The following is a 24,212-nucleotide window of genomic DNA, read 5'->3' on the forward strand; positions in this document are numbered from 1 at the left end:
GGCCAGGGCGGAAAGCCCCAAGCCACGATTCCCCACACGGGCATCCGGGCATCCGTCCCAAACCCCCCAGGAGACGGGCCAGGGCGCTTCCTGGCAGAACCAGCAGCAGCTCTAGCAAGCTCTTCCGTGGCTCCAACGGCTCTGACACCTGCAGAAACTAAGTGACCCCCCCACCCCGTGGGGCAGGTCCTGGCCCCAGAGAAAGGAACAGCCCGGGCGTGGCCCCTCACCGGAGGGCAGCAGTCCAAGTGAGTTTTATTGCCAATCTGACTCTTCCAACAAGGAAATACTAAAGGCAAAGCAAAAGAGCCGGCTCCCTGTGCTGCTCTCCAGACCTTGGCAGGGACCAGACTGCCTCACCTCGGGGCAGAGTTCGCAGAGCCTATGCTGCTGGTCCCTCCCTCCCACAACCACTCCCTGGAGTTGGGGTAGGGGCTCAAGGAACACCCAGTCTCGCAAATCCTCCAAGTGGGGTCCAGGAGGCCAAGGGTGGGGCGAGGTTGCGGCTAGGCTGCCAGGTGGCCCCCTTCCTGTGGGGCACAAGATGCCCTCAGCCTGGAGGGTGGCAGGCAGACATCCTAGTTCCCTGGGAGGCCTTCAGGAGGGAGGAGAGGGTGGAGGCGGGGGTGGGGGGAGGGCGACCAGAACACGCAGAACGGGGGCCTCCAGGGCAGGAGCAGTGAGCAGGGGCACGAACACCGGGAAACAGGAGGATCAGCACAGATGTCAGCAGGAGTGGCGGCGGCACAGCACCAGTGCCCATGGGGTGGGGGTCTCGGCCACCACATCTGCCCTGCCTGGCAGCAGTGCTGGGCCTGCCTCTCTCCACACTTAAGGTCACACCCTCTGCTCCCATCACTCAGGCCTTAGAGGGAGGCCCAAGGAGAACGGGCAGTAGCCTTAGGCTGCTCTGGAGCAGTCGTCTTTGCCTGAGTCCATCCGAGGCCCGTCTCCGTGGAATTGGTGCCCCTGAGGAGGCTACAAATAGGTGACATCTTGCCTACGTCCCTGGCAGCCAGCATGGACCCGCTCTCCATTATTAACCTCAGACCTTGAGTTCAAAAGGCAGGGGAGGCCCTGCTCAAACACCCTCTCTGGTGGCCCTGCTTCCCAGGGTGAATACAATACAGACTCATGAAGGAAAGCTCTAACTCAGAATATGACAAATGTTCCATAGATTTCCTGAAGATCTGTGGCTCAGGCCTGCTCGGTCCTGGCTGCTCTGGGTGCCTGTTGCAGATAGGATGGTTCTCCCTATAGGGAGCCTATCTCTGATCCTTTGGGTTCAGCAAGGGCTGGAGCCGGGGACGCTGGGCCTGGCCATGGGGCAGGGGACCACTGCCCTTGGAGGCTTCTCAGCCAAGTTGGGGCAGCCACACGAGGCCCAGGCCTGCCCACTAGCCTCCCCACTGGACCCCTCGGGAGCCTAGTAGTTCACGAGTTGAGCTGGGTAGACGCCATCCTTCTTGTCGAGCTGCAAGAGTCAAAGGAAGGGGCTCAGTGGACATGGCCAGGCCCCAGACACCCTAGCCACCCTTGGTCCCCTGCATCTCTCCCTTGGGCAAGCCTCCCACCCCGCCCCATGCTGCTGGGGCAGCATTTCTGCTCCTGTCAGAGTTTTCTAACTTTCCCCAGGCCCTGTGCCCTGCAGACTAGGGAGCAGCGACAGAGACGTTACCCTCAGGGCCCCTCCCTGCCCCAGTGCTGACGCCTGGCACCTGGTGGTCCTGCCGGGGAGCCATACTGGGCTTCTGGGCCAGGGGTGGCTTCTTGGAGGCCCCGCTGCGGGTGGCAGCACTGGGTCGGCTTGGATCCTCCTCACTGGGTGTCCCCACGGCACCAGCCAGCACGTAGTGCTGCTTCCGAAGCTCTCCCAGCCGCACACGCTCTGCCTCCAGCGTCTTCTCCAGTTCCAGGACACGGACCTGCAGCCCCGCATGCCCACTCAGGGTAGCCTCACGGCCTGTCCTCCCCACCCGCCCGGAGCTCAGTCCCCGAAGAGGAACAGGCACACACCTGGGTCTCCATCTCCTGCTTCTTTAGCTTGATGAGGGACAGGCCAGAGAAGTCCATGGTGTCTGCGGCCAGAGCAGGCAGGGGATGAGTGTCTGTGCCCACGCCCACCCCCACCCAGCTGTTACCAGGACCCACACTCACCTCTTTCTTCAATCTGTTCCTGGCCTGACTTGGTAGAGGCCACCACATTGGCAGCCATCTCGTTGACGGTGCGGGAGCACTCCTGGAGGCGGCTCAGGTGGGGGCTGCGCTTGTCCGCCTTCACCTGGGGGCACGTGGGGGCAGGTCAGGCTCACCCCCCCCTCATCACGCGCACTTCCTGGCACAGCCCAGAGTCGAGGCCGAGGCTAGAGGCCACGACGCACAGAGCTTCACCTTGGAGGCGGCCACAAGCTGGGCTGTGCTGGCTGCGATCTCGTGGGAGCAGACGATGAGCTCTTCGTACTTGCCCATGTGGAGCACCACCCTGTCCGCTGACTCCCTGCAGACAGAGCCGGGCAGGGCCTGGGTCTCCGAGCCACCGCCACACTCCCTCCCCGAGACCCCGAGCACCACACACCCTGCTGCCCCCCCACCTGGGGGACATACACCAGCTGTGAGGCTCCCCAGCCAACAGCCTTGGAGGCAGAGATGAGGCCTTCAGTCCACCGAGAGTTCTTGGCATAAAACTCCTGCTGCGTGGCTGCCCCCTAGTGGCGACAGGAAGGCAGGGACGGGTGGACCAGTCAGTGATGTCACGGGGCAATGGATCCCCACAGGGGATCACCTCGTCCACGAGGGGACATCCGTGGGCCATGTGGGAGATGCAGGTGTGACTCGGGCACATTGTGTGCATTCTGGGGAGGGGGGTCCTCATCACTTCACACTCTGGGAAGCCCATACCCAAAGGAGCCCGGAGGTCAGCTGAAGCCACTGGGGATGGGGGATCCTGGATCGTGGTCTGGGATGAGGAGGGCTCTGAGGTCACGCCCATTTCAGGAATCTGGCCCTTGCTGGCCCAGCCTCGCGGCCTGACAGGAAGGGCCCTGCTCACTCATCACTCACCCTGCCGCTCTCCACAATTTCCTTCTGCAGGCTGGTGGATGTTGTCACCAAGAGCCGGATGGCCTGCCAAGACCAAGGCACAGGTCATTCTTGGGGCGGCTTTCCCAGGCACACCATCCATCCTGGGATCCCAGCCAGCCACTCACCTTCATCAGGTCTGTGCAGGAATTGAGGATCCTGAGGGGGAGAAGCAGCAGGTGCAGGTGAAGAGAGAGAAAAGATTCTACAGGGTGACCCCAGGGAGTGTGACCTCTGAACAACTACCAGGCCTGACACAGGTGCTCAGCAGGGTGGGCCCATGGGGCAGGGTGTGCTCTGATTGTTTCCAGTCCCCTCTGGAGAGCTGAGCAAGCAGGACAGAACACCCTGGATTCTGGGGGGACGGGGGTGGAGGGGCATGAGGCTCACCTTTCATTCACCTCCAGCTTTACCCCGGAGCTGGCATGGCGAGCCTGGTTCATCATGTCCTACACCCAGTGACAGAGCTGTGAGCAGGCTGGGAGGGGGGCAGTGTGGGAGGAAGGGGGATGCGGTGCTGGACCAGCCCCATACCCCCCAAACAACCACCCAGCTGGGGCGGGAGAGGAGGAAGAGGCTGGAGGGAGACAGGGCAGGGGGTGCAGGGGGCAGCTCTAGGCAGAAAAGCCAGCTGCAACCTGCAGAGGCCACCTGCCCATGCACAGAAGGGGTGCAGAGGTGGCCACAGCTTACATTTGGCCCAGCCCAGCCCCCAGTCGTCACCTCAATCCTCCTCACAGCATCTTCAATGGCCGCGGATGTGGCCGCCATCTCCTTGTCCACCATGGCCCCAAGCTCCTCCTGACGCACATCCAGGCTCTTGGGCTTCAGCTCCTGGGGAAGAGGGCATGTAGGAGTCAGACCGGTGGACTGCTGAAGGAGTCTGGGAGAGGCTAGAGCAGCAGCATGCTGGGGGGCGGTGCTCTGACCCTGCCCAGTGTCCTCCAGCTGCCAGCTCTGCACAAGAGCACCTGTTCAGCCCAAACTAAAAGGAGGTGCAGAGAAATTGGGGACCCAAGCCTCACCCCAGGATCATCACCCCTCCAGACCCCAGCCCATGCTCAGTGCCATGGCTGCACACCTCACCTGGCCCAGCTGAAGGATGCCTTGTAGGGGGTTCCCCACTAGGCTGGGCTGGGCCAGGGGCAGAGTCTGCTGCTCCTGTAGGAGACCCAGGAGCTCCAGAGCCCGGGCCCCACACTCCCGGCACGTGTCCATCAGGCCTGGGGAGAGAGCACTGTCAGGGGGCCAGGCACCTGGGAGCCCTGGAAGAAGGCCCCGCACTGGGTCTGACACAAGGACCCTGGGTCCCCTGTGGGCACCGTGTGTGAGTAAAGCCCGGCGCGCACTTACGGTCAGCATGGTCGGTGGGGGCCAGGTGGGAGGTGGCGCTGCCATTAATAATGGTGTCTGCAGCCAGGTAGGAGAACTGGGTCAGGGCTGCCACCAGCACAGAGGTATCTGTGTGGAAAGGAGAGACAAACCCTATGCCACTGCCACGAAGCAAGGCCCAGACTGGGGCCTACAGCAGGTTGCTTGTGTCCTCTGCCCAGCAAGCCTAATGGGCACCACAGCTCCAGTTTATGGAGAAGAGGCAGGCTCGGAGGGGCCACAGTCAAGTGGCTAGACCGCAGCCAAGTAGGGAACAAAGCTTTGTCTGAGTGACCCCAGGTTCACAGAGCGGGCAGGACTGGGCTCCCAGTGGGTGTGGATGGGGGCACGGCTCTGGGAAACTCCACAGTGGCAGGAGGCAGCCATGGCCAGCAGACTGGGCACCTCCGGCTGGGGCCTCTGCCCTGCCTGCCTGGGTCCCCCCTCCAGTCTCCCCACCGCCCCACTTACCTGACCTGGAGTTCAGGTACTGGGCATGGCCCTTCTCCAGGGCACTCACAGCGTCCAGGGCTGCCTGTGCCCTGCTCACCAGGTAGTCTGCAAGCACGGGGAGAAGTGGTGAGGGGTGGAGCCTGCCAGGGGCCCCAGAGCCCTAACGCCACCTCTCTTAGGGTGGGCTGTGCACCCATCCAGGCAACGAAGGAAAGGCAAGGCCCCAATGGCCTGAGTGCCCGCCCTGCAGCCTCACCTGGGGAGCTGGTGCAGCGCAGGTGCAGGGGGTCGTCGAGCTTGGCCACAGCGTCCTGCAGGATGCGCTCGGCCTCGGTGACAGTGCCCTGTAGCACTGCAAACTGCTCGTCCAGGAGCCTCTGCTGCAGCTCCTCCTCTTGACACTCCTGGTGGGAGAGGAGAGGCAGCTTAGAGACCCGCAGTGGCCGGCTGGGACCCTCACTGTGTGTGGGGGTGGGCTGAGGGGAGCCGCCACTTGACCCCAGAGCTTGGGCTGTTCCTCGGGAGCAGAGGAGACAGCTCAGCAATAAAAAGACACCCCAGTTAAAAAGTAGGCAAAGGATCTGAACAAACCTTTCTCCCCAAGATACACAAAAGACAACGAACACACAAAAGATACCCAACATCCTTAACCCTTAGGGAAATGCAAGGCAAAATCACAATAAGCTACCACCTCACACCCGCGAGAGTGGCTAAAAGGAAAACCACTGACAACACGTGCTGTCAAGGATATAGGGAGGTAGGAAACCGCATCCACTCCTGGCGGGAATGAAAACGGTCCTGGCGGCATCAACAGCCAAAAGGTAGAAAGAAGCCAAATGCTCCTTAACAATGAACAGATAAACAGAATTCGGCCTGTCCACGTGATGGAATATTACTGAGCCGTGGCATACGGAGGAACCTTGTAAACACTGCTCAGTGGGAGACGCCAGTCCTATCGTGCGGGCCCATCTATGAGCAATGTCTGGCATAGGTCAATCCAGAGAGAGCAGGTGAGAGCATGCCAGGGGCCGGGACTGTTGGCAGCAGGTGGGGATTAGCTGCTTAGCAGGTAGTTTCCTTTCAGAGTGGTAAAATGTTCCCGAAATACAGTGTGGACACGCTGGGACCCGCGCCCTCACCCGCTGAGTGGGCTCAGGGGACGCTGTTACCTTGTCTGCCAGCTGCCCCTGTAGCTCAGCCCTCTCCTGGGAGCTGCGCTGCTGCTCGCGGCTCAGCGCCTCCTCCTTCTCCTGCACCAGGCCCTGGGCCACCAGGAGGTCCGCCTCCCGCTGCTGCACAGCACTGCTCAGCGCAGCCTTCTCTGCACTCAGCGCATCTAGCCTCGAGCTCAGCTCCAACCCGCTCTGTGAACGCCAGGGACGTGAGTAGGGCTTCCGGAGACCTCACCCGCCCCTCGCCCCCACCCGAATGTACAGACAATTCCTGAGAGCCATGTTGTCATCATTCTCCCCTTAGACTGAGAACTTGCTGATAGTCTGGGCCCATTTCCTGTGTCCCCCTTGTGCTGAGTCAGAGCTGCACCCCAGGACTGCTCTGATTCAACCTAGGGACATCTGGGCATGGCCATGTTCACAGGAAGGAGGACCCTAACTCCTGTCCTGCTGGCTCCTGGGAGGCCACCCCACCATGGCAGCCATACCTGCTCAGTGCGGGTCAGGGCCTCCTGTGTGCGCACCAGCTCTCCCGCCTTGGCCTCCAGCTCCTTCTTGAGCTTCTCTAGCAGGTCACTCTGCTCCTCCAGCTGGGACAGGACAGGGTGTCACGGCAGGGAGGGGCGGGGAGCAGTGGGGCAGGGTGAGGGTCAGGGGAAGGGACGCCACAGCTGTGGCCACACCTTCATCTCCGACTCCCGTTTCACTTGCTCCATCTGGAAGGCCAGCTGCTGCTTCACCCGTGCCACCTCCTCCTGGCTCTGCTGTGTCACTGTCAGCTGCTTGGCTGTGTCTGCGTTCTGCACAGGTAGGGTACAGACTCTTGCTCCACCACCGCCGCCGGGGCCTGCGGTCCTCCAGCCAACCGTGCTCAGCACTGGCTGCCACGGCTGTGCCCCCACCTACCTTCCTGAGCAGCTCGGCGTGTGTGCTGATGAGCTCACTGTGTTTCTCCTTGAGCTTCTGGTAGCGCGCCTCGGTGACACTGGCCTTCTCTGCAGGACAGGTGAGGCGGTGGACCCAGGCACCCACCCACTGGCCGCCCCACATCCCTGCACCCCTGCAATCTGTGTTGCTCACGCACTCTCGGCCTCCTCGCGCAGGCCCTGGTTCCGCTCGCCCTCCCGCTGGGCAGCCTGCAGCTGGGCCAGCTCATGCCGAAGCTGCTCATTGTCCACCAATGCCTTCTGTTTCTGCTTCCGCTGCTCCTCCAGCTCGGCCTCTAGCGTGTTCACCTGGCCCTTTAGCTGGGAGACGTAGCGCTGGGCCTGCTCAGCAGAGGGACAGCATCATGGAGGCCCCGCCCACCAGTGGGGGAGCAGGGGGTACCACACAGCCTGGCCCCACGTCTTCACCTCCAATCTGATCTTCTCCAGCTCTGCCCGGAGTGCCTCTACCTCTCTCTTCAGGGTCTCGATCTGCACATCCCTGGGGACAAATGGCCTTCAAGCTGGGTCCTGACAACAGAGCACCCACCGCAGGCAGCACCCGGGGCCCTCACCTATCATCCTTCAAGGAGCCATTGGGGGGTCCGAATGTCTGCTCGAAGAGGTCAGCCACCACCTGCCACACAAGCATGGCGACCCACTGCCATTACCCCCAGGCCAAGGGAGGGGGCACAGAGGGAGGCCCAGTTGCCCAACACCTAATGGGAAGAGGGGGGCCTCACCACTGGCTCCCCAGCCGGGGGCCCCGTGCTGATCTCAATGAGATTTTCCGGCTCCTCATCCTCGGGGGCCTCCTCGGGGATCACCACCACAGGCTTGATGTGCTCAGCTAGAGCCGAGGCTCGCAGGAAGTTGGGAGGTCCCTGGGGGGTGGGGGGTGCAATGTGTGGGAACTGCCTGTGGCGCCTGGAAGATGCCCTCCTCAGCCATCCCCAGAGTCCATGTGGGGACCCCCCAGGGTTCTCTGAATGCCCAGAGAGGGAACAAGGATGCAGCCCAGGGCCAGCCTCAGGAGGATGGCAGGTACCTCGGGCAGCCGGGGAATCTGGATGAGCCGCTTGAAGTACAGCATGTCAGAGGCTCTGCGGAAGAAGTTTCTGAGGCTGCGGGGGCAGAAGATGCGAGGTCACGGACGAGCCAGGCCCAGCCAGGCAGCCCCAGCTCACCAGGCCCCAGCGCCTCCTCTCTGCCCGGGCGGGCTGTACCTGTGGAACTGCTCGTGGAACCGGTCCCTGTGGCCTTGCAGGGTGTCTGCTGGGAGACCTGAGGGCAGTGACATGCGACAGGACTTCCTCTCTGCACCCTGCTCTGCAGCTTGCAAAGACTCAACATCCTTCCGTCCCCCTCCCACCCTGCTCCACCACGTTCTAGAAACCATCAGAGAGGAGAAGGCACCTACTGCCTGTCCAGGCCCACAAACCAACTGGGAGAGTGATGTGAGGCCTCTGTGGGGGTTCAGCTCTCAACTTTGAGTGAGAAGGGGAACAGGTGCATGCAAGTCAGCATCCTGACCACAGCAAACCGAAGCTGAGCTTGCCCGTGGGCGCACTGCAAAGCTGCGTCTGGACTCCAGCCTGGGCTGACAGCATTCAAACAGCTTACACACCCCAGGCCACTGGTTCTCAGAGCAGGATGTGGTGACTGAGACCTCCTCAGGGGGTCCGCCAGGGCCAAACCCCTCATGAACACGAAGGAGGGGACATGGGCCATGTTGGACTCGTTGTGCCAGTCCGCAGGACGTGAGATGCCGTGGCAGCTGAACGCAGACACCCGCTGCCTCCCCAGAGGCCAGGCCTTTCAGAGAAGTGCCAACATGGAAAGCTCTGCCCCTCTTCTTGATAAATCTTTGTGTTGGAAAACAGTGATTTTCTGTAACAACTATGCTGTTACATTAATGGGTAATGAATTTATTTTTGCTACATTTAATTAATAAGTATTTAAGAAAGGTCTCTATTTTCATCTCTGCTGCAGTAAATGTCTATCAACGTAAGCTGCTTAAACACAGCCCTTTGTGCTCCGGCTGAACCTCGGGGGGCCTGCGGCAGGGTGCTGGGGGACTTACAGGCGTGCAGCTTGAACATGAGCTTGACTGTGTAGTGGTAGAGGTGGCTGCAGTCCTGGATGACCTGGATGAGGGGAGCCAGGCGGCACTGGCCCGAGGACATCTGGGACACAGCAATGGCCGTGTTGAGCTGCCGGAAAACTGCAAACAGAGGTGGAGGGAGGAGCGTGAGCACAGGGAGCCATGCAGCCTCAGTGACAGCCACCGTGAGAACAGCGGTGGCTTGCGGGCCCCACACCATCATCTCAGGGCATCGTCAGAACAACCCCAGGAGGTGATGGCCCAGGTACCTGCCTTGCCAGTCCCAGCCAGGCAGGATAACTCTGCCCCATGTCCTTAGACACCAACATGCTCTGAACGGCTAGGAGAGGAGAGCCCCCTGTGCTGTGGCTGCCCCAGACTGAGCCCCAGGGTCCCCACAAACGAGGGCGACGGCAAGTCCGGGCAATTAGAATACAGCTCTGTGAGGCCAGGGCTTCCTGACAGCATCTACGCAGTGCGCCCAAGCCAAGGGGCTGGAGAGACAAGGAGCCTCGGATGGTCCTGTACCCATGGGCCTCAAGCTCCCCCTATGTGTCAGGGAAACAAGGAGGTTCAAGGCTGTGTAGCCAAGTGCCTCATCTTATAACTATGGGGAGAGAAGTCAACTACACGGCAGCCAGCTCAGGACTCAGTTCTGCAAACCCCAAGTGACCCCAAAACCTCACTTGCACCCGGGGTCAGTCTCCTCTGTCCCTGACAATCAAACCTTTCATCAGATCAGCCAACTAGGAGGGAAAGAGACAAACATGAGGCTGCCCCCACTGTGATCAGCCTCTTCTCCAGGGCAGAGAGAGAAATGACAATGGGCAGACCACATGCCAGCATGGCCCACACACACCACAGATGCCAGGACACTGTTCCAGATGTCGGGCCCCAGCCCCTGGGGTCCTATGCTCACACGGCCCAGGGTGGGACCATTTGCAAACCTCCACAGTGACACAAGAATGCCCAAGAGGAAAGGGATGAGGAGGACGCAGCAGCTAAGGATGGTCCTTTACCTTTCTAAACCTTAACATGTCACATCAAGTGCATTTTCCTGTAAAAACTGAAACACACGTAAAATACCATTTTGGGTTTTATACAAGGCAAAACCATTTCTCCACTGAGGGATTTTCTCTACCTTCCCTCTTGGGGGAGGCATGGCTCATCTCTGCCAGTCATAGGCTGACAGCCTCACTCCCTGGTGGGACCTGGGCTCCTCTGGGCACAGCTCTAAGTCCAGATGCAGGAATGCCAGGAGGCTGCCCAGACCCACCTCTACGTCTAGATGTTCCATTAAAAAGGCATTTGCCACTCATTCTCCTCTAAAGAGCACTGAGTTACCCAACAAGATGTCCTGAAGTTGCCGCCCAGAACAATCCCCTCTGCAGCCCTAGGAAGGTAAACCCTCTGAGATTTCCTGTCCAGCAGCAGCCAGGTTCCTGGGCTGGGAAGTCCGACATGACTCACAGGCCTTTTATAGCAGGACACAGGCAAGATGACCAAAACGAACTCTCTCCGGGGTGGGCTCTGTAGATACTCAAGGCTGGGCAGGGGTAGCCGGGGTCAGGAACCTGACAGCACCATGCCCGGGACACACCCCTGGGGACTGCCACTCTGCAGGGGCAGTGAACAGGTCTCCCCATGTCCTGGGGGCACCTGGAGTCCCCTGTTACTCACTCCAGCCAGGAGCACAGTAAGTTGGTTAGGCTAACTTTGCATCTGGCAGTGAGCACCGAGAATCACTGGACTCTAGCAGGCCAGGCCTCCTCCTCCTCGGTTGGCTTACCTGATTCAGAAAGCCTCAGCTCACAGTCCATGTAATCAAACATCTCCACGGTGAGCTGGAAGCTATGGAGGGGAAGGCGGGGGGCTGAGTGGAGGGGCAGGGGATTCATCCCAGAGACCACCCGGATGGGAAGAGGGAGCAGAGTTTATCCACATGCCTCTGCAGAGGGCAGCCAAACATTCCCGATTCCAAACCCCTAGCCTCAGCCAGCCACGACGAGCACCCACCCACGTGGGACCCGGAGTGTGAAATGCTGCAGGAACCATCGGGGAAACTGAGCGAGAAAGGAAGTAGCACCAGGTGGCTGCACTGTCCGGAGGAACTCACATGTTGTTGACATCGGTCCCAGCAGTCTTCTCTAGCACCTCATCTGTCACCTCCAGGCCCGCAGGAAACTGGGGGTGCTACAGAGACAACACCCCGACTCAGGTGAGGCCCCTGCTGGCCCCAGCCCAGAACTGGTTCTGGCTTCTGAGGACAGGAGACAAGGCCGGGGATGCCCTCAGTTGCCCTGGGCACTGGCTGAGGGGGGCTGTGGGTAACAGGAGAGCCCAGGGACCAGGGCCAGAGGCTGCCCAGCGCCAAGGGCAAGGTTGAGACCACCTCCAGCATCAGCGGGAAATGCCTCAAGGTACTCAGACTCTTAAGGTCCCCTCAGGTCAAGATCAGGACACAGGAGATCCCACCTGGAGGCTTTCCAGGACGTCTCAGAGATGAAAGCCCAAGGTCCCTCCCTCCAGCCCCACGTGTCCCGAGGAAACTACCTTGAGGTGGAAGGAGATTTTGGTCAGCAAGAGTTTGGTGTAAACATTCACCAGCTGTCCGTAGCGGTCATGCAAATGTCCCTGTGGAGACAAGAACCCAGGGTGAGGGTCTGCTACCCCAGGAACGTGCCCACAAAATCTTTTTTTTTTTTTTTAATTTTTTAAAAATTTTTATTTATTTATGATAGTCAGAGAGAGAGAGAGAGAGAGAGAGAGAGAGAGGCAGAGACATAGGCAGAGGGAGAAGCAGGCTCCATGCACCGGGAACCCGACGTGGGATTCGATCCCGGGTCTCCAGGATCACGCCCTGGGCCAAAGGCAGGCGCCAAACCGCTGCGCCACCCAGGGATCCCCGTGCCCACAAATTCTACAGGACTAGGACACACCTTGGGGCAAGCAAGAAAGTGGAGGTGGGAAGGGGCAGCATGCCAGTGGGATGTCCTTCCTTCACCTGCCACACGGACAGAGAGGTTCGTGTGCAAATTCTGCTCAGCCCGCCAGAGGTGGCCAATGCATCCGTCCTAAGGACCTACGCCAACCCTACTCTTTGTTCACAGCTCTTTAACTTTTTTTTTTTTTTAATTTAATCTTACTCCTAGTCCTTCTTGCCAAAGAAACTCTTGTTGAGAAGAGGCTCTTTGTCCGGGGCAGCAGGCCAACTCTGAGCTGGGACACTTCATTAAAATGCTGGTGGCAGCCAGGGAGGCACATTCTGCCCGGGGCATGTACATATCCTCCCAGCGGCCTCCCCTGTCACCTCCAAACACCGTGTCCCCTGTGGTCACACCAGCTGGGCACCATGGACACTGTTTTTTTTTTTTTTCACTTCAAGGGACATCCATGAAACAGGAGTCCATGCCCTGTCCTGCCTTCCCTCTGGTCAGTTCCCAACAGTCCTCCCAGAAGACAAATGAGGCCAGAAGCCCTCCTCGCAGCCCCCAAATTCCCTGAGGGTCTTGAAGAGGACCTAGAATACAAGCTCTTGGGATTCTCAAACTTCACTGTAGAGAAGAATCTTCTGCCTCTGAGGCTAATAATATACTATATGTTCATTGAGTTTAAATTAAAAAATCAATTACAAAAATCTTCTGGGGAGTTTTTTTGAACCCAGTTTCTAATCTGGAAATTCTAAAGCAGCCACTCTTCAGGTCGGAGGCGCAGCAAGGAGTCTGTACCCCTCACACTGGCTGTACCTGCCAGTCAGACACCCAGACTTGGGTGTCGCCACAATTTCCCAACTCACAGCGATTGAAAGGCTGCTCCAGGTCTGGAGCTGGGGGGGCCCATTGGTTAATGAAATTTCCTATAGGAGGCCTTAAAAGCAAGGCCAACATCTCCAGATAACATCCTAACTTCTGCTCTGGGGGAAGTGAAATGGGTTAGGATTTGGTATCAAGCACATGTGACTCACATGCTAATGGAACTTCTGAAGTACCTTTACAAAACTCTAAGCTACAGTTTGCAAACCCTCAAGCCACTGTGGCAGGGAACCCTGGGGTGGGTCAAGAAGCCAGGATTCGGGAAGTAGAATGTGGTAGAGGGAAGAGACGCCCACCTGCAGGGAGCGCCCATTCGCTCGGCCCCACAGGGGGATGGAACGCCAAGCAGGACCGTGGCTGGACTTTCCAGACCCGGTGGACTGTGCAAGGCGCTAAGGCCACTGTGCTTGTTCCCCGCACCTACCCACAGGTCTCCGATCTCCCGAATGTTGCTCCGATGGCGCTGGCAGTCATGCAGGACCTGCAGCACGAGACAGGACAGGGGACAAGGATGAAGCAGCAGACCTGCATGGGCAGGGTCCCAACGGAGGCCCTCCCTGTGCTCGCCAGCGTGCTGAGCGTGGGGAGGGATGGGCAGCAGGCAGATGTGGGGACAACCTCTCATTTCTGAGGCATGCTGCTTTGCCTCCCTGGGGTGGCAGCCTGCTCGGGCAGCAGCAGACGGGGGCCCGGGAGACCTGCCCGCTCGGGACCAGCGGACAGCGGCTACTCACATTCGGGTGCCCGTCTCGGAGGACCTTGTGGAGAACGTGGCAGAACTTCCAGCTGAGGATGGAGCTACTGGGAAGTGGCAGACCAATGGCGTAGGACCAGAAGGTGAAGGCGCCCTTCTCGTGGTGAGTGCCCAGAATGATGCCTAGCAGGGTCAAGGCCAAGTGCGGGAAGCAGGCTCAAGTGGGAAGAAGGCTGGGGTACCCAGCGAGTACAGCTACGTGATGCAGGGGGAGGCTCATGGCGCCCAGCACCTTCTCCCAACATCCCTCTCCCTCCACATCTACCACAGTTCACGGGAAGCTGTGGTTTTCAGCCAAAGTCAAGCAAACAAGCAAGGTGAAGCCTCGCAAATTTAACCAGGCTCAACAGCCTAAGGTGATGAATGGCGGTCCCCAGCTGGGATGCAGAACCTGAAAGGAAAGGGGCAAGGCAGGAGGCCAGCGGGCCCAAGGCCACAGGAGCCAGGAGCGAGCACCCGCCTCCTCAGGCCTCAGTCCCAGCGAGGGCAGATGCGGCCACCTGGAGCCCCCCTGCCCTCCTCACACTGCCCCCTCCTCCCCGCGGGACCCAGAGGGAGGATACGCCGGGCATGCTTCTCCTTCACGGGGGCCTCCTGGGTGTTGATGGCTTTGCTGATGCTAATGGCCTGGAAGGGAACAGAGGAGGCACAGTTCAGAGACCCACCAGGCCGACTTCCCCAGAAGGCACACAGGACAGATTCTTCCCGCCAGCAGGAGGCAGGTGTAAAGATGCAGAGGAAAAGGCTATTCTCTCAATCTAAGCGAACCAGAGCTCTGAAGATGCTTTCCTTTGCGGGATATGTGCAGCTCAAACGGAGCCAATGCTCAATGCCAAAAAGCCACTAGGAGTCTTCAGGCGGCTGCGAAGTAAGGACAGAGGCTGGCTGGTGGCTGGTGGTGGCTGCAGGAGACACGTCTAGGACACCTGCACATGGTTAGCTCACTCTAGAAGGTGAGGCGGGCCCTGGGCCCCAGGGTAGCAGCCAGTGGCAACAACATGGCATCTTCTATCCTGTCCCTCCTGAGCCCTCAGGACACCCCATGAAGATACGTGTCACCCCCTACACATACACATTACTATAGGGCAAGGCCACACAGCCACTCCACTGAGAACCAGGACAAACCCAGGTCCTGTGGCCCATCTGTCACACAGGCCACCTCCCTCCTGGGAGGGGATGAGTCCTGACTCAGCGTCCACCCTCACTGAAGCAGATGGTGACCGTGGCCCTACTAGAGCCATGGGAAGTGGGGGGATCCACCTAGCATACCTACTGCTGCCACCTGGGCCCTGAGCAAGCAGCCAATGCATTCTGGGCAGAGGTCCTCTCCCATCTCTACCTGTTGGGTCCTGTCTCCTCCCCCTAGCTCAGTGCCTACACAGCCCAAGGCTTCTCAAATGGAGCTACTCCCTCACCAAAGGTCCCTGGCACTTACTGTTGCTACTGGCTCTACTCACCCAGTAACTATAGTCGACCCCGGGTTTACTTATGGAGAGGTTTTACTTCAGCACTGAGCTGAGGACATCCGTGTTTGTGGATGGAGAAGACCTGCCATGCCACTGCAGGGAAGGATGGTCCTTTACTGGGGCCCACACTGGCTGGCCCCCCCAGGCCAGGCTAGAGCCTGCAATGGGCTGAGCATGGGGTGGGGGTGCCATATGTGCTTACCCTGCAGCCCAGGACCTGAGCCTGCAGGTCAATGCCTTGTCAACAGGACACACTGGTATGGTGGTCTGACTCGGGCAGGAGTGGGAAGGGGACAGGGCAAAGGGAGCCCCAAGGGGCAGCCATGATGCTTGCTTTCTTCTTAGCTTGGAGGCCACTGCGCTAGCCATCTCTGGCTTCTATACAATGTAACTGCCCAGCCTCATGAACACGTCTACTATGAATGGACTTTTGGGCTACTTGGCAAGACTGGGAGACTTCCTCTGTCAGTAAGAAAGCAACCCCATGGGAGCAAAGGGAGTCCTCTCTGATCAGAGATGCAGCTTCTGAACCCAGCCGAGCCCCCTGCCCCCGCAGAGTCCAGGGTGGCCCCATCTGCCAGGATGTAGGAGTGCTGGGGCTGCTGCATACCCCACAGTGGGCTGCTCAGGGGGCCACTCTCCTGGCATCCCATCCCAGGGTCCTGGGAGAAATCCAGAGAGGCTCTGGCTTCTCTTACTCTCAAAGCCTCAGGGAGCCAGACCCGGGAGGTTCCCTTGGCCATCTGTTTGCCGACCCTCTGCCAGCGCAGCCTCCCTAAGGCTCCAGTGCCAGCCTTTGTTCAAGAAGCATCACTGAGCAGCCACTGGGAGAGCAGCCGAGCCCAGGACTCACTTCTGTCTGCCCCATGTGACAACCACACCCCACCCAGACCAAACTCCATCCACAACAGTGGTGGTGACAATGATGATCGCCAATTGCCACTTCCTCGGTGGTTACCACGTGCCAGGCACAGGCCACATGCTTCCAGCAACAGCCCTAGGAAATGGCTACTAGCCCACTTTCCTGATGAGAAAAATTGAGGTATAGAGAGGTTAGGTGTCCTGTCTGTGCAGCTCCTAAGGGCCAAACCAGGTCTAGCTGACTGTTGTGTCCTTAGTGAGTTTGCTATACAGCATCCCAGGCACCTCTCTCCCATACAGGCACAGAGCTGGGAGGGCCAGGCAGAGGTGGCAGTGCACAGGATAAGGAGGTGGGGGCCATGCCTCCCCCAGCAGCAAGCAGCTGCCAGCTCATAAGCCAGGAGTGTCCGGTCTCCGGGGTGTGTAACTCCATCCCCCAGCTGCTCTGACACCTGAGCTGGCTCTTCTGATGACTGTCATCTGGTCCAGCCTGATCGGGAAGATTCCGGGCAAGAGCAGAGCCCAAGCTGCACAGCTACACATGCAGAAGAGGCGCAGGAGGCAGCTGTGGATGCAGAGATGGGGCCCGAAGTCCGAGTGGGCCTTCTCTCCTGCCCAAGTCCTGGGGCAGACTCCAGGAAGGGGCTTCCATAGTAAATGGCCTCCCTCCTGGAGTCTACAGCTGGAGAGCAGAAGCAGAGACACTTCCTAAAGGAATGGGCTGACCAGGGCCCAGCAAGGGAGGGGAGTGGCTGAGAAGGCGCCTTTTCCTGAACAGAGAGGGGTAGGGAGGAGGCCCCATACAGCCAGGGCAGCAGGAGCCAGGAGTGCATTGCTGAGCTGAAGGTGGGGTGCCTGAGTGGGGCAGTGCCCTCTCCCAGCCTTCCCTACAGGCCACTAAGACAGCCTTTACTTCATCCTGGGTCCAAATGTAGACTGAGCACCCGCTCACTGCTGGGAACTGGACCCCTCACCACCACCCCTTATGGGTCTCTGCTCACCAGTCCCCTTCCTGCTGCCACCCTATTTCAGTCTCCCCTGATTAACACCTCTCCGTGTACTCAGCTACTTGGTGCCCCCTGACCATGATGTTTTCCTTGTCTGTTATCCATCCTATCCTGAGTGTCAACACCAAGAGGGAAGTGGTTCTGCCTCTCTGGCTGCTGCTGTACCCCCAGCCCCTAAATGGTTCCTGGTACATGGAAGACTTCCAAAAGCAGTGTGGGGGCTCCGGGCCCCGGAAGATGTGGGGACTTAGGCACACGGCAGAGTCTGGGCACTAGGCTCCTCCTCTCCCTCCCTCCCCACTCCACCCTCCCAGTGCTGTCTGCTCCCTGTGGCTGGCTGTAGAAACAGGGTCCCTCCCGGGGAGGGAACACGGCCCCGTTGTGTGCAGGGCAGCAGATGTGTGGGTCAGGAAGCCTCACAAGGAGGCACAGTGCTCACACAGAGGGAGTCTGTGCACACTTCACAGGGCCTTGCTTCTCCTACCAGGCACAGCAGCCAAGCCTCGTCCCATGAGGGGATGTCAGGCCCCAGGGACGCCCTAGCCTGTCCTAAGTGGGCTGCAGGGGTGGGGAGAGCTTCAGGGCTCTTCTTCTTACTGCTAGAATCTATGCTGAGCAACAGTGACATAGCTCAGCACCTAGTGTTTACAGTCTCAAGACGCTCTGATGGTCAGCAATACTTATTCTGTCCACACAGCAGGTTACCCTCACAACAGGCCAACAGGTGGCTGGGGGAAAACTGAAGGAGGAGGGGGAGTCGCAGGGGAGCCCAGCACCAGCATGTGGGTGCTCTACAGCCTGCCAGACTGCAAAAAGGTTTCTTTCTGCCCTGGGACAGCCACCTAGGCCAGAACTATCCCAGCAGCTCTGACAACAGCAAATGTAATCCCTCATGGCTGGCAAGATCAATTGCCATGGAGAGAAACACCTTTAAGTCGAATGGATTGATTAGGGGCCTCGGTGTCTGGCTGGAAAACTCAGAGCAGGAGAGAAGGCCTGGGTGGGAGGAAGCAGAGGAGGCAACCAGTTTGGGACTTGTCTGCTTATTGGACTCCTGGGGAAGAGGGGGAAGTGATTCCTATTGACCTTCCAGTGGTCGGGATGGGGGGCTAGGAAGCAGCTCTCCCCACTGAAGGGAAGCAGGACAAGAATGATAATGGTGCATTCCAGGGCAGCTGTGAGACCCCAGGAATGCCCAGGGGTCTCCGGTGGGAGCTGAAAGGTCTGCAGAGACAGGTTTCTTAGACCAGCAAGCATGAGACAGTAAATGGTTTCATGGGCATTCAGGCCACTGCTGCCCCTTCTGTGGTGGAAAAAGCCAACAAGTCCACACCCCAGGCCTTGGGCAGCCACCCTGCCTGCCTCCAAGAGTCTGCAGTTTGTTCCACCTGGTGCCTGGATGGTGAGCAACCTGACCTTCTGAAGGGCAGAGGTGCCGTACTATGCTGGGGGTGGCCAGAGGCCAAGGGATGGGAAGGCTTCAGCAGACTCTGGAGACACCATCAGAATCACCAGCACCGGGAAACTTGTAAAAGTGACATTTCATGCCACAATAGAGCCAACTAGGCTCAATAATCTTATAGTAGAAAGATTTTTATCACGTTCAGCATGTGCGCTGAGCACTTCACTAGTATTAGCTCATTTAATCTCCAAAGTCACCCTAGGAGGAAGTAGATGAGGAAACCAAGCTCATGGAAGGTAATCACTTGCTCAAGGTCCTAATGATGAAATGTTGACCAAGTGCTTGTGCCCTGCCAGGCACTGTTCTAAGTGTTTTGCATATTGACCTGAGCTTTGCACAGCACCCTCCCCGGCCTACAAGGACAGGGAGGCTGCTGGATGGGGCCGGAGCCCAGGCTGCCTGGCTCTGGACGCTGTCCTCTCAGCCACCACGGGGTCCCGGAGGTGGGAGGCTGGGCCAAGGGAGCAGTGAGTCAACAGACAGCCTTCTCTGTCCCGCCACAGGAACCCAGCATCCCCAGGACCACTACCGCTCAGGGAGCAACTGGCCCGATTCCAAGTCAGGAAGCACATTCTGGATCAGGGATTTGTTCAAAACCTCGGGTAATTACAGCATCGGGATGGCACGGAGAAGCTCATGGGCCTCCAGGGTTCCCCATTCCTATGAGCAAGGGCATCTGACGCAGGGCTCTGACCTTCATCTCCACTTACTCTGGCGCCTCCCCAGGGCAGCTTTTGTCCTGCAGCCAGGACAAGTGAAGCCAGAGGAGACCGTCCAAGGACCAGGCTGGAAAAAGACACCAATGGCACCCATCCCCAGAGGAGCAACTGGCAGGGACACACCCCAGGAAGCATTCCAGCAGGTGCTGATTCAGGAAAGAGGAGCCCTGTGAGGCAGCCAGGGCAGGGCAGGAGCCACAGCAGGTGGTACAGAGAGGCTAGGTGCCCGGTGCAGACTCCAGACAGAAGCTGGGCCTCAGAGCACAGACATGGTCAGCGAAGCCTGATGATCAAGCCTAGAAGTTCTAATCAGCATCTGCTCACAGCAACTCAGCCCCCGCGCCATCAGCTGTGGGCCTTCGCAAAGGAGCCCTAGGAAGAGCCATAGTCAGGGAGGGCAGTGGGGGAGGAGACAGTCACTGAGGATACAGCAAGACTGTGAGCATCTGGGATCCCTGGGTGGCGCAGCGGTTTGGCGCCTGCCTTTGGCCCAGGGCGCGATCCTGGAGACCAGGGATCGAATCCCACATCGGGCTCCCGGTGCATGGAGCCTGCTTCTCCCTCTGCCTGTATCTCTGCCTCTCCCCCTCTCTCTGTGTGACTATCATAAATAAATAAAAAATTAAACAAAAAAAAAAGATAAGACTGTGAGCATCTCACAGAGCCATTGGTTTTTGGCCCAATGCTCATCAGTACCAATTACACTGTTCTGGAAACCCACAACCCTTGGCAAGGAGCTAAGTGGCTGTAGAGGATGCAACCCTGGCTGTCTTCATTTTGAGGACTCCTCTGCCAGGAGCCCCTGCATCTGGAGATAAAGACAGGTCTTCTCAGCCATCCCACTGGGGATGCTACAGCACCTCGGCCTTCAGGATCTGTCACAGATCATCCCAAATCACCGGGGAGCCTTTGCTTCAGAAACTTCCCCCTTTCCTGATGGAGGCTTCCCTATCTGGAAAGCAGGAATGAAAAAGCCCTGGGTCCTCTAGAATGCAAACATGTATGAAGCATGTCCAAAACACCTCTCTTGGTTCTTTTTTTTTTTTTTAAATATTTATTTATTTATTTATTTATTTATTTATTTATTATTTATTTATTATTATTATTATTATGATAGACATAGAGAGAGAGAGAGAGAGAGGCAGAGACACAGGAGGAGGGAGAAGCAGGCTCCATGCCAGGAGCCCGACGCGGGACTCGATCCCGGGACTCCAGGACCGCACCCTGGGCCAAAGGCGGGCACCAAACCACTAAGCCACCCAGGGATCCCACCTCTCTTGGTTCTAACCACACATTCCTCCCTTTACTTCCTTAGAGGAGAAGTCAGGTCCCACCTCTAGGCCTGGCACATCCCCCATCACCCAGCTCTGGACCCAAATGCTCCTTCCTGGAGTGTCTTCTCCAACCACCCTCTTCAGAAAGCATCTTCTGTTTACTTCCCCCAGTATGTTTATGATCTGAAACCATCTTGTTTACCACTTCTTCTCGGCTTCTACCTCTGACCCCCAAACAGATGTCCATGGTACAAGGGACCCTGTGAGTCTTTTGCTCTTCCTGCTATATCTCCAGTCCCCAGACCTGTGCCTGGTGGTCAATAAATCTTTATTGGATGCATGGGAGTGAACACTTGAATGAACAAAAGCTCTTTCACATATGCGTTCTGGTTAGATTCAAGGCAGTGAGTGAGTGTCTTTTTCTAGCTAATAATTTAACTACTGGTTAAATAGTAAAAGCAACTATAAAACATTTACTATCCTGAAAAATCAATCCCAAAATGAATCAGACTTAAGCTTCCTCCTTGTGCTGTTATTACAACACTTAACAGAGGCACTTAACAGAGACCAAAACGTCCTTCAAAGAGCCAAGGCACAGGGACTGGCACAGAGGCGGGTTACTCTGCTTTAGTGTTTCCAAAGAGATGTTTGAAGGACAGAGAGACCTCATTCAAAAGCGTTTGCCATCTCAAAAGCCGCTGCTGAAAGCAAACACAGGATTTCTGTAGCTAAGAAGGCACTGGGATATGGTCACATGCAAAGTGGGGAGGCACCCAGCAGTTTGGTAATTCAGCAGATGGGAAGCCAGGGGAGCAACACTGGTCCTACCCTGATTCCTTCAAATGCCATCTCTCTCCATTCATACGCCCCAGTCCCCACTCAGTCTGGGTCCCATGATCATCCTGTTTATGAAACTGGAGGGCCTTGTCGATGACGCCTACCCCTCCAGAGGACAGGTGGAAGCCAGAGAAGGATCCTCCCTCTCACCAGTGGCAGCCTGACCCAATGCCACTTCTTCCCAGGGCTCTGCAGGTGACACAAAGGGAGGATGACACAGCCCCTAGGCCCACCTCCACAGGCTGCTTCTGAATGGATGGGGAGCCAGCCCGGGTGGTTTCGTTCCTCGTGGTCCTGGTGACATCACTCCACAGACCTGTCTGACCCACAAGCCAGGGGGCTGAGTCACCCCCTGGCAGGCAAGCCTATTGCAGTTTGGTGACTGTGTTTAATTCAACAAGAGAAAAAAAAAAAAAAAAGAAACAATCCTGCCTGGATTAAACTTTTCTCCATTGCCTCAGTCTTCTGCAGTGGGTGCTGGTGGTCGCTTAGGCCTCACCAGGTAGCAATGTCAAAGAAGGGAGACCCACTGGTCCCATGGCATCTATTCATTCAGCATACACAATGAGTGCGTCCCCCAAATCATGTGCTCCTAGGTGCTAGGACATAAGAGAAGCCAAGGAGATCCTGCCTGAGGCTCCTGGGGTTCAGTAGGTAGGACTTAGGGGCTCAGAGGGGGAAGCAACACAATCCCTTCTCCTATGGATCTAAACACAATGCATAAGCTTAGCTGCCCACTTCTGCTGGCTGAACTGCCATGTACAGGGAGACAGGGAAATGGTGTGAATGTCATGAGAACTAGGGAAGCAGAGCAAGGCTTGGGCAGGGGGTAAGTGGTTGATGGTTTCACAAATGAGGTGATACCTGAGTCCACCTTGAAATTAAGTGAAGGGGAAGGGCATCGCCAACAGCGCAGCCCGGCTGGCAAAGGCATCTCTACCCTTTGGCCCAAGTGTCTCAGGTTAGCAGACTGGGTTTCCCTGAGCCTCAGCCAAACAGGCCTAGACTCCAGAGTTTCCACTGAGAGCTGTGGGAATGAGCAAATAAGCGCCCAGTTGGGTTTCATTCACATACGGGCCCAGCCTGGGGCTGGCTGGGATGCTGGGCTGAGGGCAAGGAAGTAAGATGCTGGCTGGCTTCCCCAACGTCCCTGAGGCTTCCCTGGAAGCAGAGGCCTGCAGTCCTGGAGGAGGAGGAATGCTTCTAGAGCATGAGCACCTGCAGGCTCCTTCTCCCAGGAAGGTGCTGTTCCTTACCTTCCTGCCTCCCCCCACCCCTGCTGCAGATCTGCTTGCTCTTCCAAACAGCCTTGGCTCCCCCTTTACAGATAGCTAAACTAGGGGCACAGGGAAATAATCCAGCAGGGGCATGGTTCTGTTTCTTTCAGCCTAACCTGCTTTTCCATACACAACAAAACAGCTAACACACAGCACTGACTCTGCACCAGGCAGCCCCACACTATGAAGTCTTCCAAATCCTCACAGCTCCTCCGTGATGGCTGCACGATTATGTCCATTCTGCAGATGAGTCTTGCCCTGAACTGCTCTGCCATAGCACTCCTGTCCACCTCACCCCTCTGCCATCTCTTCATGGAGACCAAAACTCCTGGAGAGGACGAGAGTGTAAAGGTCTTTACCTTCCTGTGGCACACCCCAAAGCACCAGACAAACCATGTAATAAATGGTCCTCACGAACGTGTCATGGAGGCAAGTGTACACCAATGATGGCAACGGGGAAGGATGGACTAGCAGCCTCATCCCGCCTCAGTCTGGACCAACACATCCTCTGACACCCAGAGAGCAGAGGATTCTGGGATTCTGGCAGCCTGGGGAGTCAGGAAGTCAGCTGCCTGCCTGGGCGTCACCAAGTAGAGGGCATCTGGCATCTTGGTGTGAAACAGCAGTGCACACAGTGGAAAGGGTACAGCTCACCACCCAAGACCCAGCCCAGCTGACTTGGACTCTGGCAAGGCAGCAGCTCACAGGCAGCTTGGGGTGGGGGGTGCGGGGGCAGCACAGTAGTGTGGTTGTGAGCCTGGTTCTTTCCCTCCTTTGCTGAAAGCCTTGGCTCACCTCTGTTCTCCAGCCATTCAACCTGTCTGCACTGGGTGCTGGGAACCATGCCTACACATGGTGACCTCATGCCCACGCTCCGACCCCCCCACGCCCAAGCCCCGACATTGCTGGGACCCAGCTTGGGGAGTTCTAGCTCTCCACCACATGATTTAGGTATCTTCCCAAACTTGAGGCCAGGGGAAAAATTTTTTTTGGTAAACATTTTTTTTTTTAAGATTTTATTTATTCATGAGAGACACAGAGAGAGAGAGGCAGAGACACAGGCAGAGGGAGAAGCAGGCCCCATGCAGGGAGCCCGATGCAGGACTCGATCCTGGGACTCCAGGATCACGCCCTGGGCCCAAGGCAGATGCTCAACCGCTGAGCCACCCAAGCGTCCCTTGGTAAACATTTAATGAGGCCCAGAAAGGGGTTAGTGACTTAGAGTGTTAGAATACCACAGCATTTAAAAGGAATAATGAAGACACAAAGGTGGGCGTGTGTTAAATTGGGCCAGAGGAGACTCCATGGAGGGGGTGATGGGCACATGTGGGGCAGGAAGTCAGGGCAGAAGGACCAACATGTCAAATATGCAAGTGGGAAAGAATACTGCATTATCTGGGACTGAATCTCAGACCCAAATTCAAGTTCCCAAACACATGTTTGTGTCCTGTGGGCTGTCTTCAAGGAGACTCTAAAGAATTCCCGGCTAGGGAACTTAAAAAAACAAAAACAAACAAAACCAATGCCTGGGGCTTATCCAGACCAAATGACTCCTACTAATCTCTAGCACCTTTACACAGATATTTTAAAGACACTCCCCAGGGGATTCTAACACCCTGCTTCTAGAACAGGTAGTGGC

General features: G+C 57.5%; 1 protein-coding gene across 2 annotated transcripts in view; it reads right to left on the bottom strand.

Annotated features, from left to right (window-relative positions):
* Nucleotides 1-219: 219 nt before the first annotated feature.
* The window catches only part of HIP1R (huntingtin interacting protein 1 related), a 28,587-nt gene continuing 4,594 nt past the window's right edge, over nucleotides 220-24,212 (bottom strand). Inside the window, exons 2-32 of one of the 2 annotated variants that reach the window (XM_035706427.2) lie at nucleotides 14,234-14,297; nucleotides 13,651-13,793; nucleotides 13,341-13,397; nucleotides 11,658-11,738; nucleotides 11,221-11,297; nucleotides 10,894-10,955; nucleotides 9,084-9,224; nucleotides 8,227-8,284; nucleotides 8,049-8,124; nucleotides 7,744-7,884; nucleotides 7,576-7,637; nucleotides 7,430-7,502; nucleotides 7,159-7,342; nucleotides 6,981-7,069; nucleotides 6,758-6,874; nucleotides 6,563-6,664; nucleotides 6,072-6,266; nucleotides 5,159-5,306; nucleotides 4,921-5,007; nucleotides 4,432-4,539; nucleotides 4,165-4,301; nucleotides 3,802-3,912; nucleotides 3,469-3,527; nucleotides 3,207-3,237; nucleotides 3,061-3,123; nucleotides 2,605-2,705; nucleotides 2,392-2,497; nucleotides 2,158-2,281; nucleotides 2,017-2,078; nucleotides 1,719-1,925; nucleotides 220-1,474 (exon numbers count right to left, since the gene is read on the bottom strand). In XM_035706427.2, coding sequence (XP_035562320.2) covers nucleotides 1,427-1,474; nucleotides 1,719-1,925; nucleotides 2,017-2,078; nucleotides 2,158-2,281; nucleotides 2,392-2,497; nucleotides 2,605-2,705; nucleotides 3,061-3,123; nucleotides 3,207-3,237; nucleotides 3,469-3,527; nucleotides 3,802-3,912; nucleotides 4,165-4,301; nucleotides 4,432-4,539; nucleotides 4,921-5,007; nucleotides 5,159-5,306; nucleotides 6,072-6,266; nucleotides 6,563-6,664; nucleotides 6,758-6,874; nucleotides 6,981-7,069; nucleotides 7,159-7,342; nucleotides 7,430-7,502; nucleotides 7,576-7,637; nucleotides 7,744-7,884; nucleotides 8,049-8,124; nucleotides 8,227-8,284; nucleotides 9,084-9,224; nucleotides 10,894-10,955; nucleotides 11,221-11,297; nucleotides 11,658-11,738; nucleotides 13,341-13,397; nucleotides 13,651-13,793; nucleotides 14,234-14,297 — 3,114 coding nt within the window. In that variant the 3' untranslated portion in view covers nucleotides 220-1,426. Of the gene's footprint in view, nucleotides 1,475-1,718; nucleotides 1,926-2,016; nucleotides 2,079-2,157; nucleotides 2,282-2,391; nucleotides 2,498-2,604; nucleotides 2,706-3,060; nucleotides 3,124-3,206; nucleotides 3,238-3,468; nucleotides 3,528-3,801; nucleotides 3,913-4,164; nucleotides 4,302-4,431; nucleotides 4,540-4,920; nucleotides 5,008-5,158; nucleotides 5,307-6,071; nucleotides 6,267-6,562; nucleotides 6,665-6,757; nucleotides 6,875-6,980; nucleotides 7,070-7,158; nucleotides 7,343-7,429; nucleotides 7,503-7,575; nucleotides 7,638-7,743; nucleotides 7,885-8,048; nucleotides 8,125-8,226; nucleotides 8,285-9,083; nucleotides 9,225-10,893; nucleotides 10,956-11,220; nucleotides 11,298-11,657; nucleotides 11,739-13,340; nucleotides 13,398-13,650; nucleotides 13,794-14,233; nucleotides 14,298-24,212 lie in introns of those variants that run through there. The other variant, XM_049101568.1, reaches the window with a different exon arrangement.

Source organism: Canis lupus, chromosome 26, assembly GCF_003254725.2.
Source record: "Canis lupus dingo isolate Sandy chromosome 26, ASM325472v2, whole genome shotgun sequence".
Classification (NCBI taxonomy): Eukaryota; Metazoa; Chordata; class Mammalia; order Carnivora; family Canidae; genus Canis; species Canis lupus.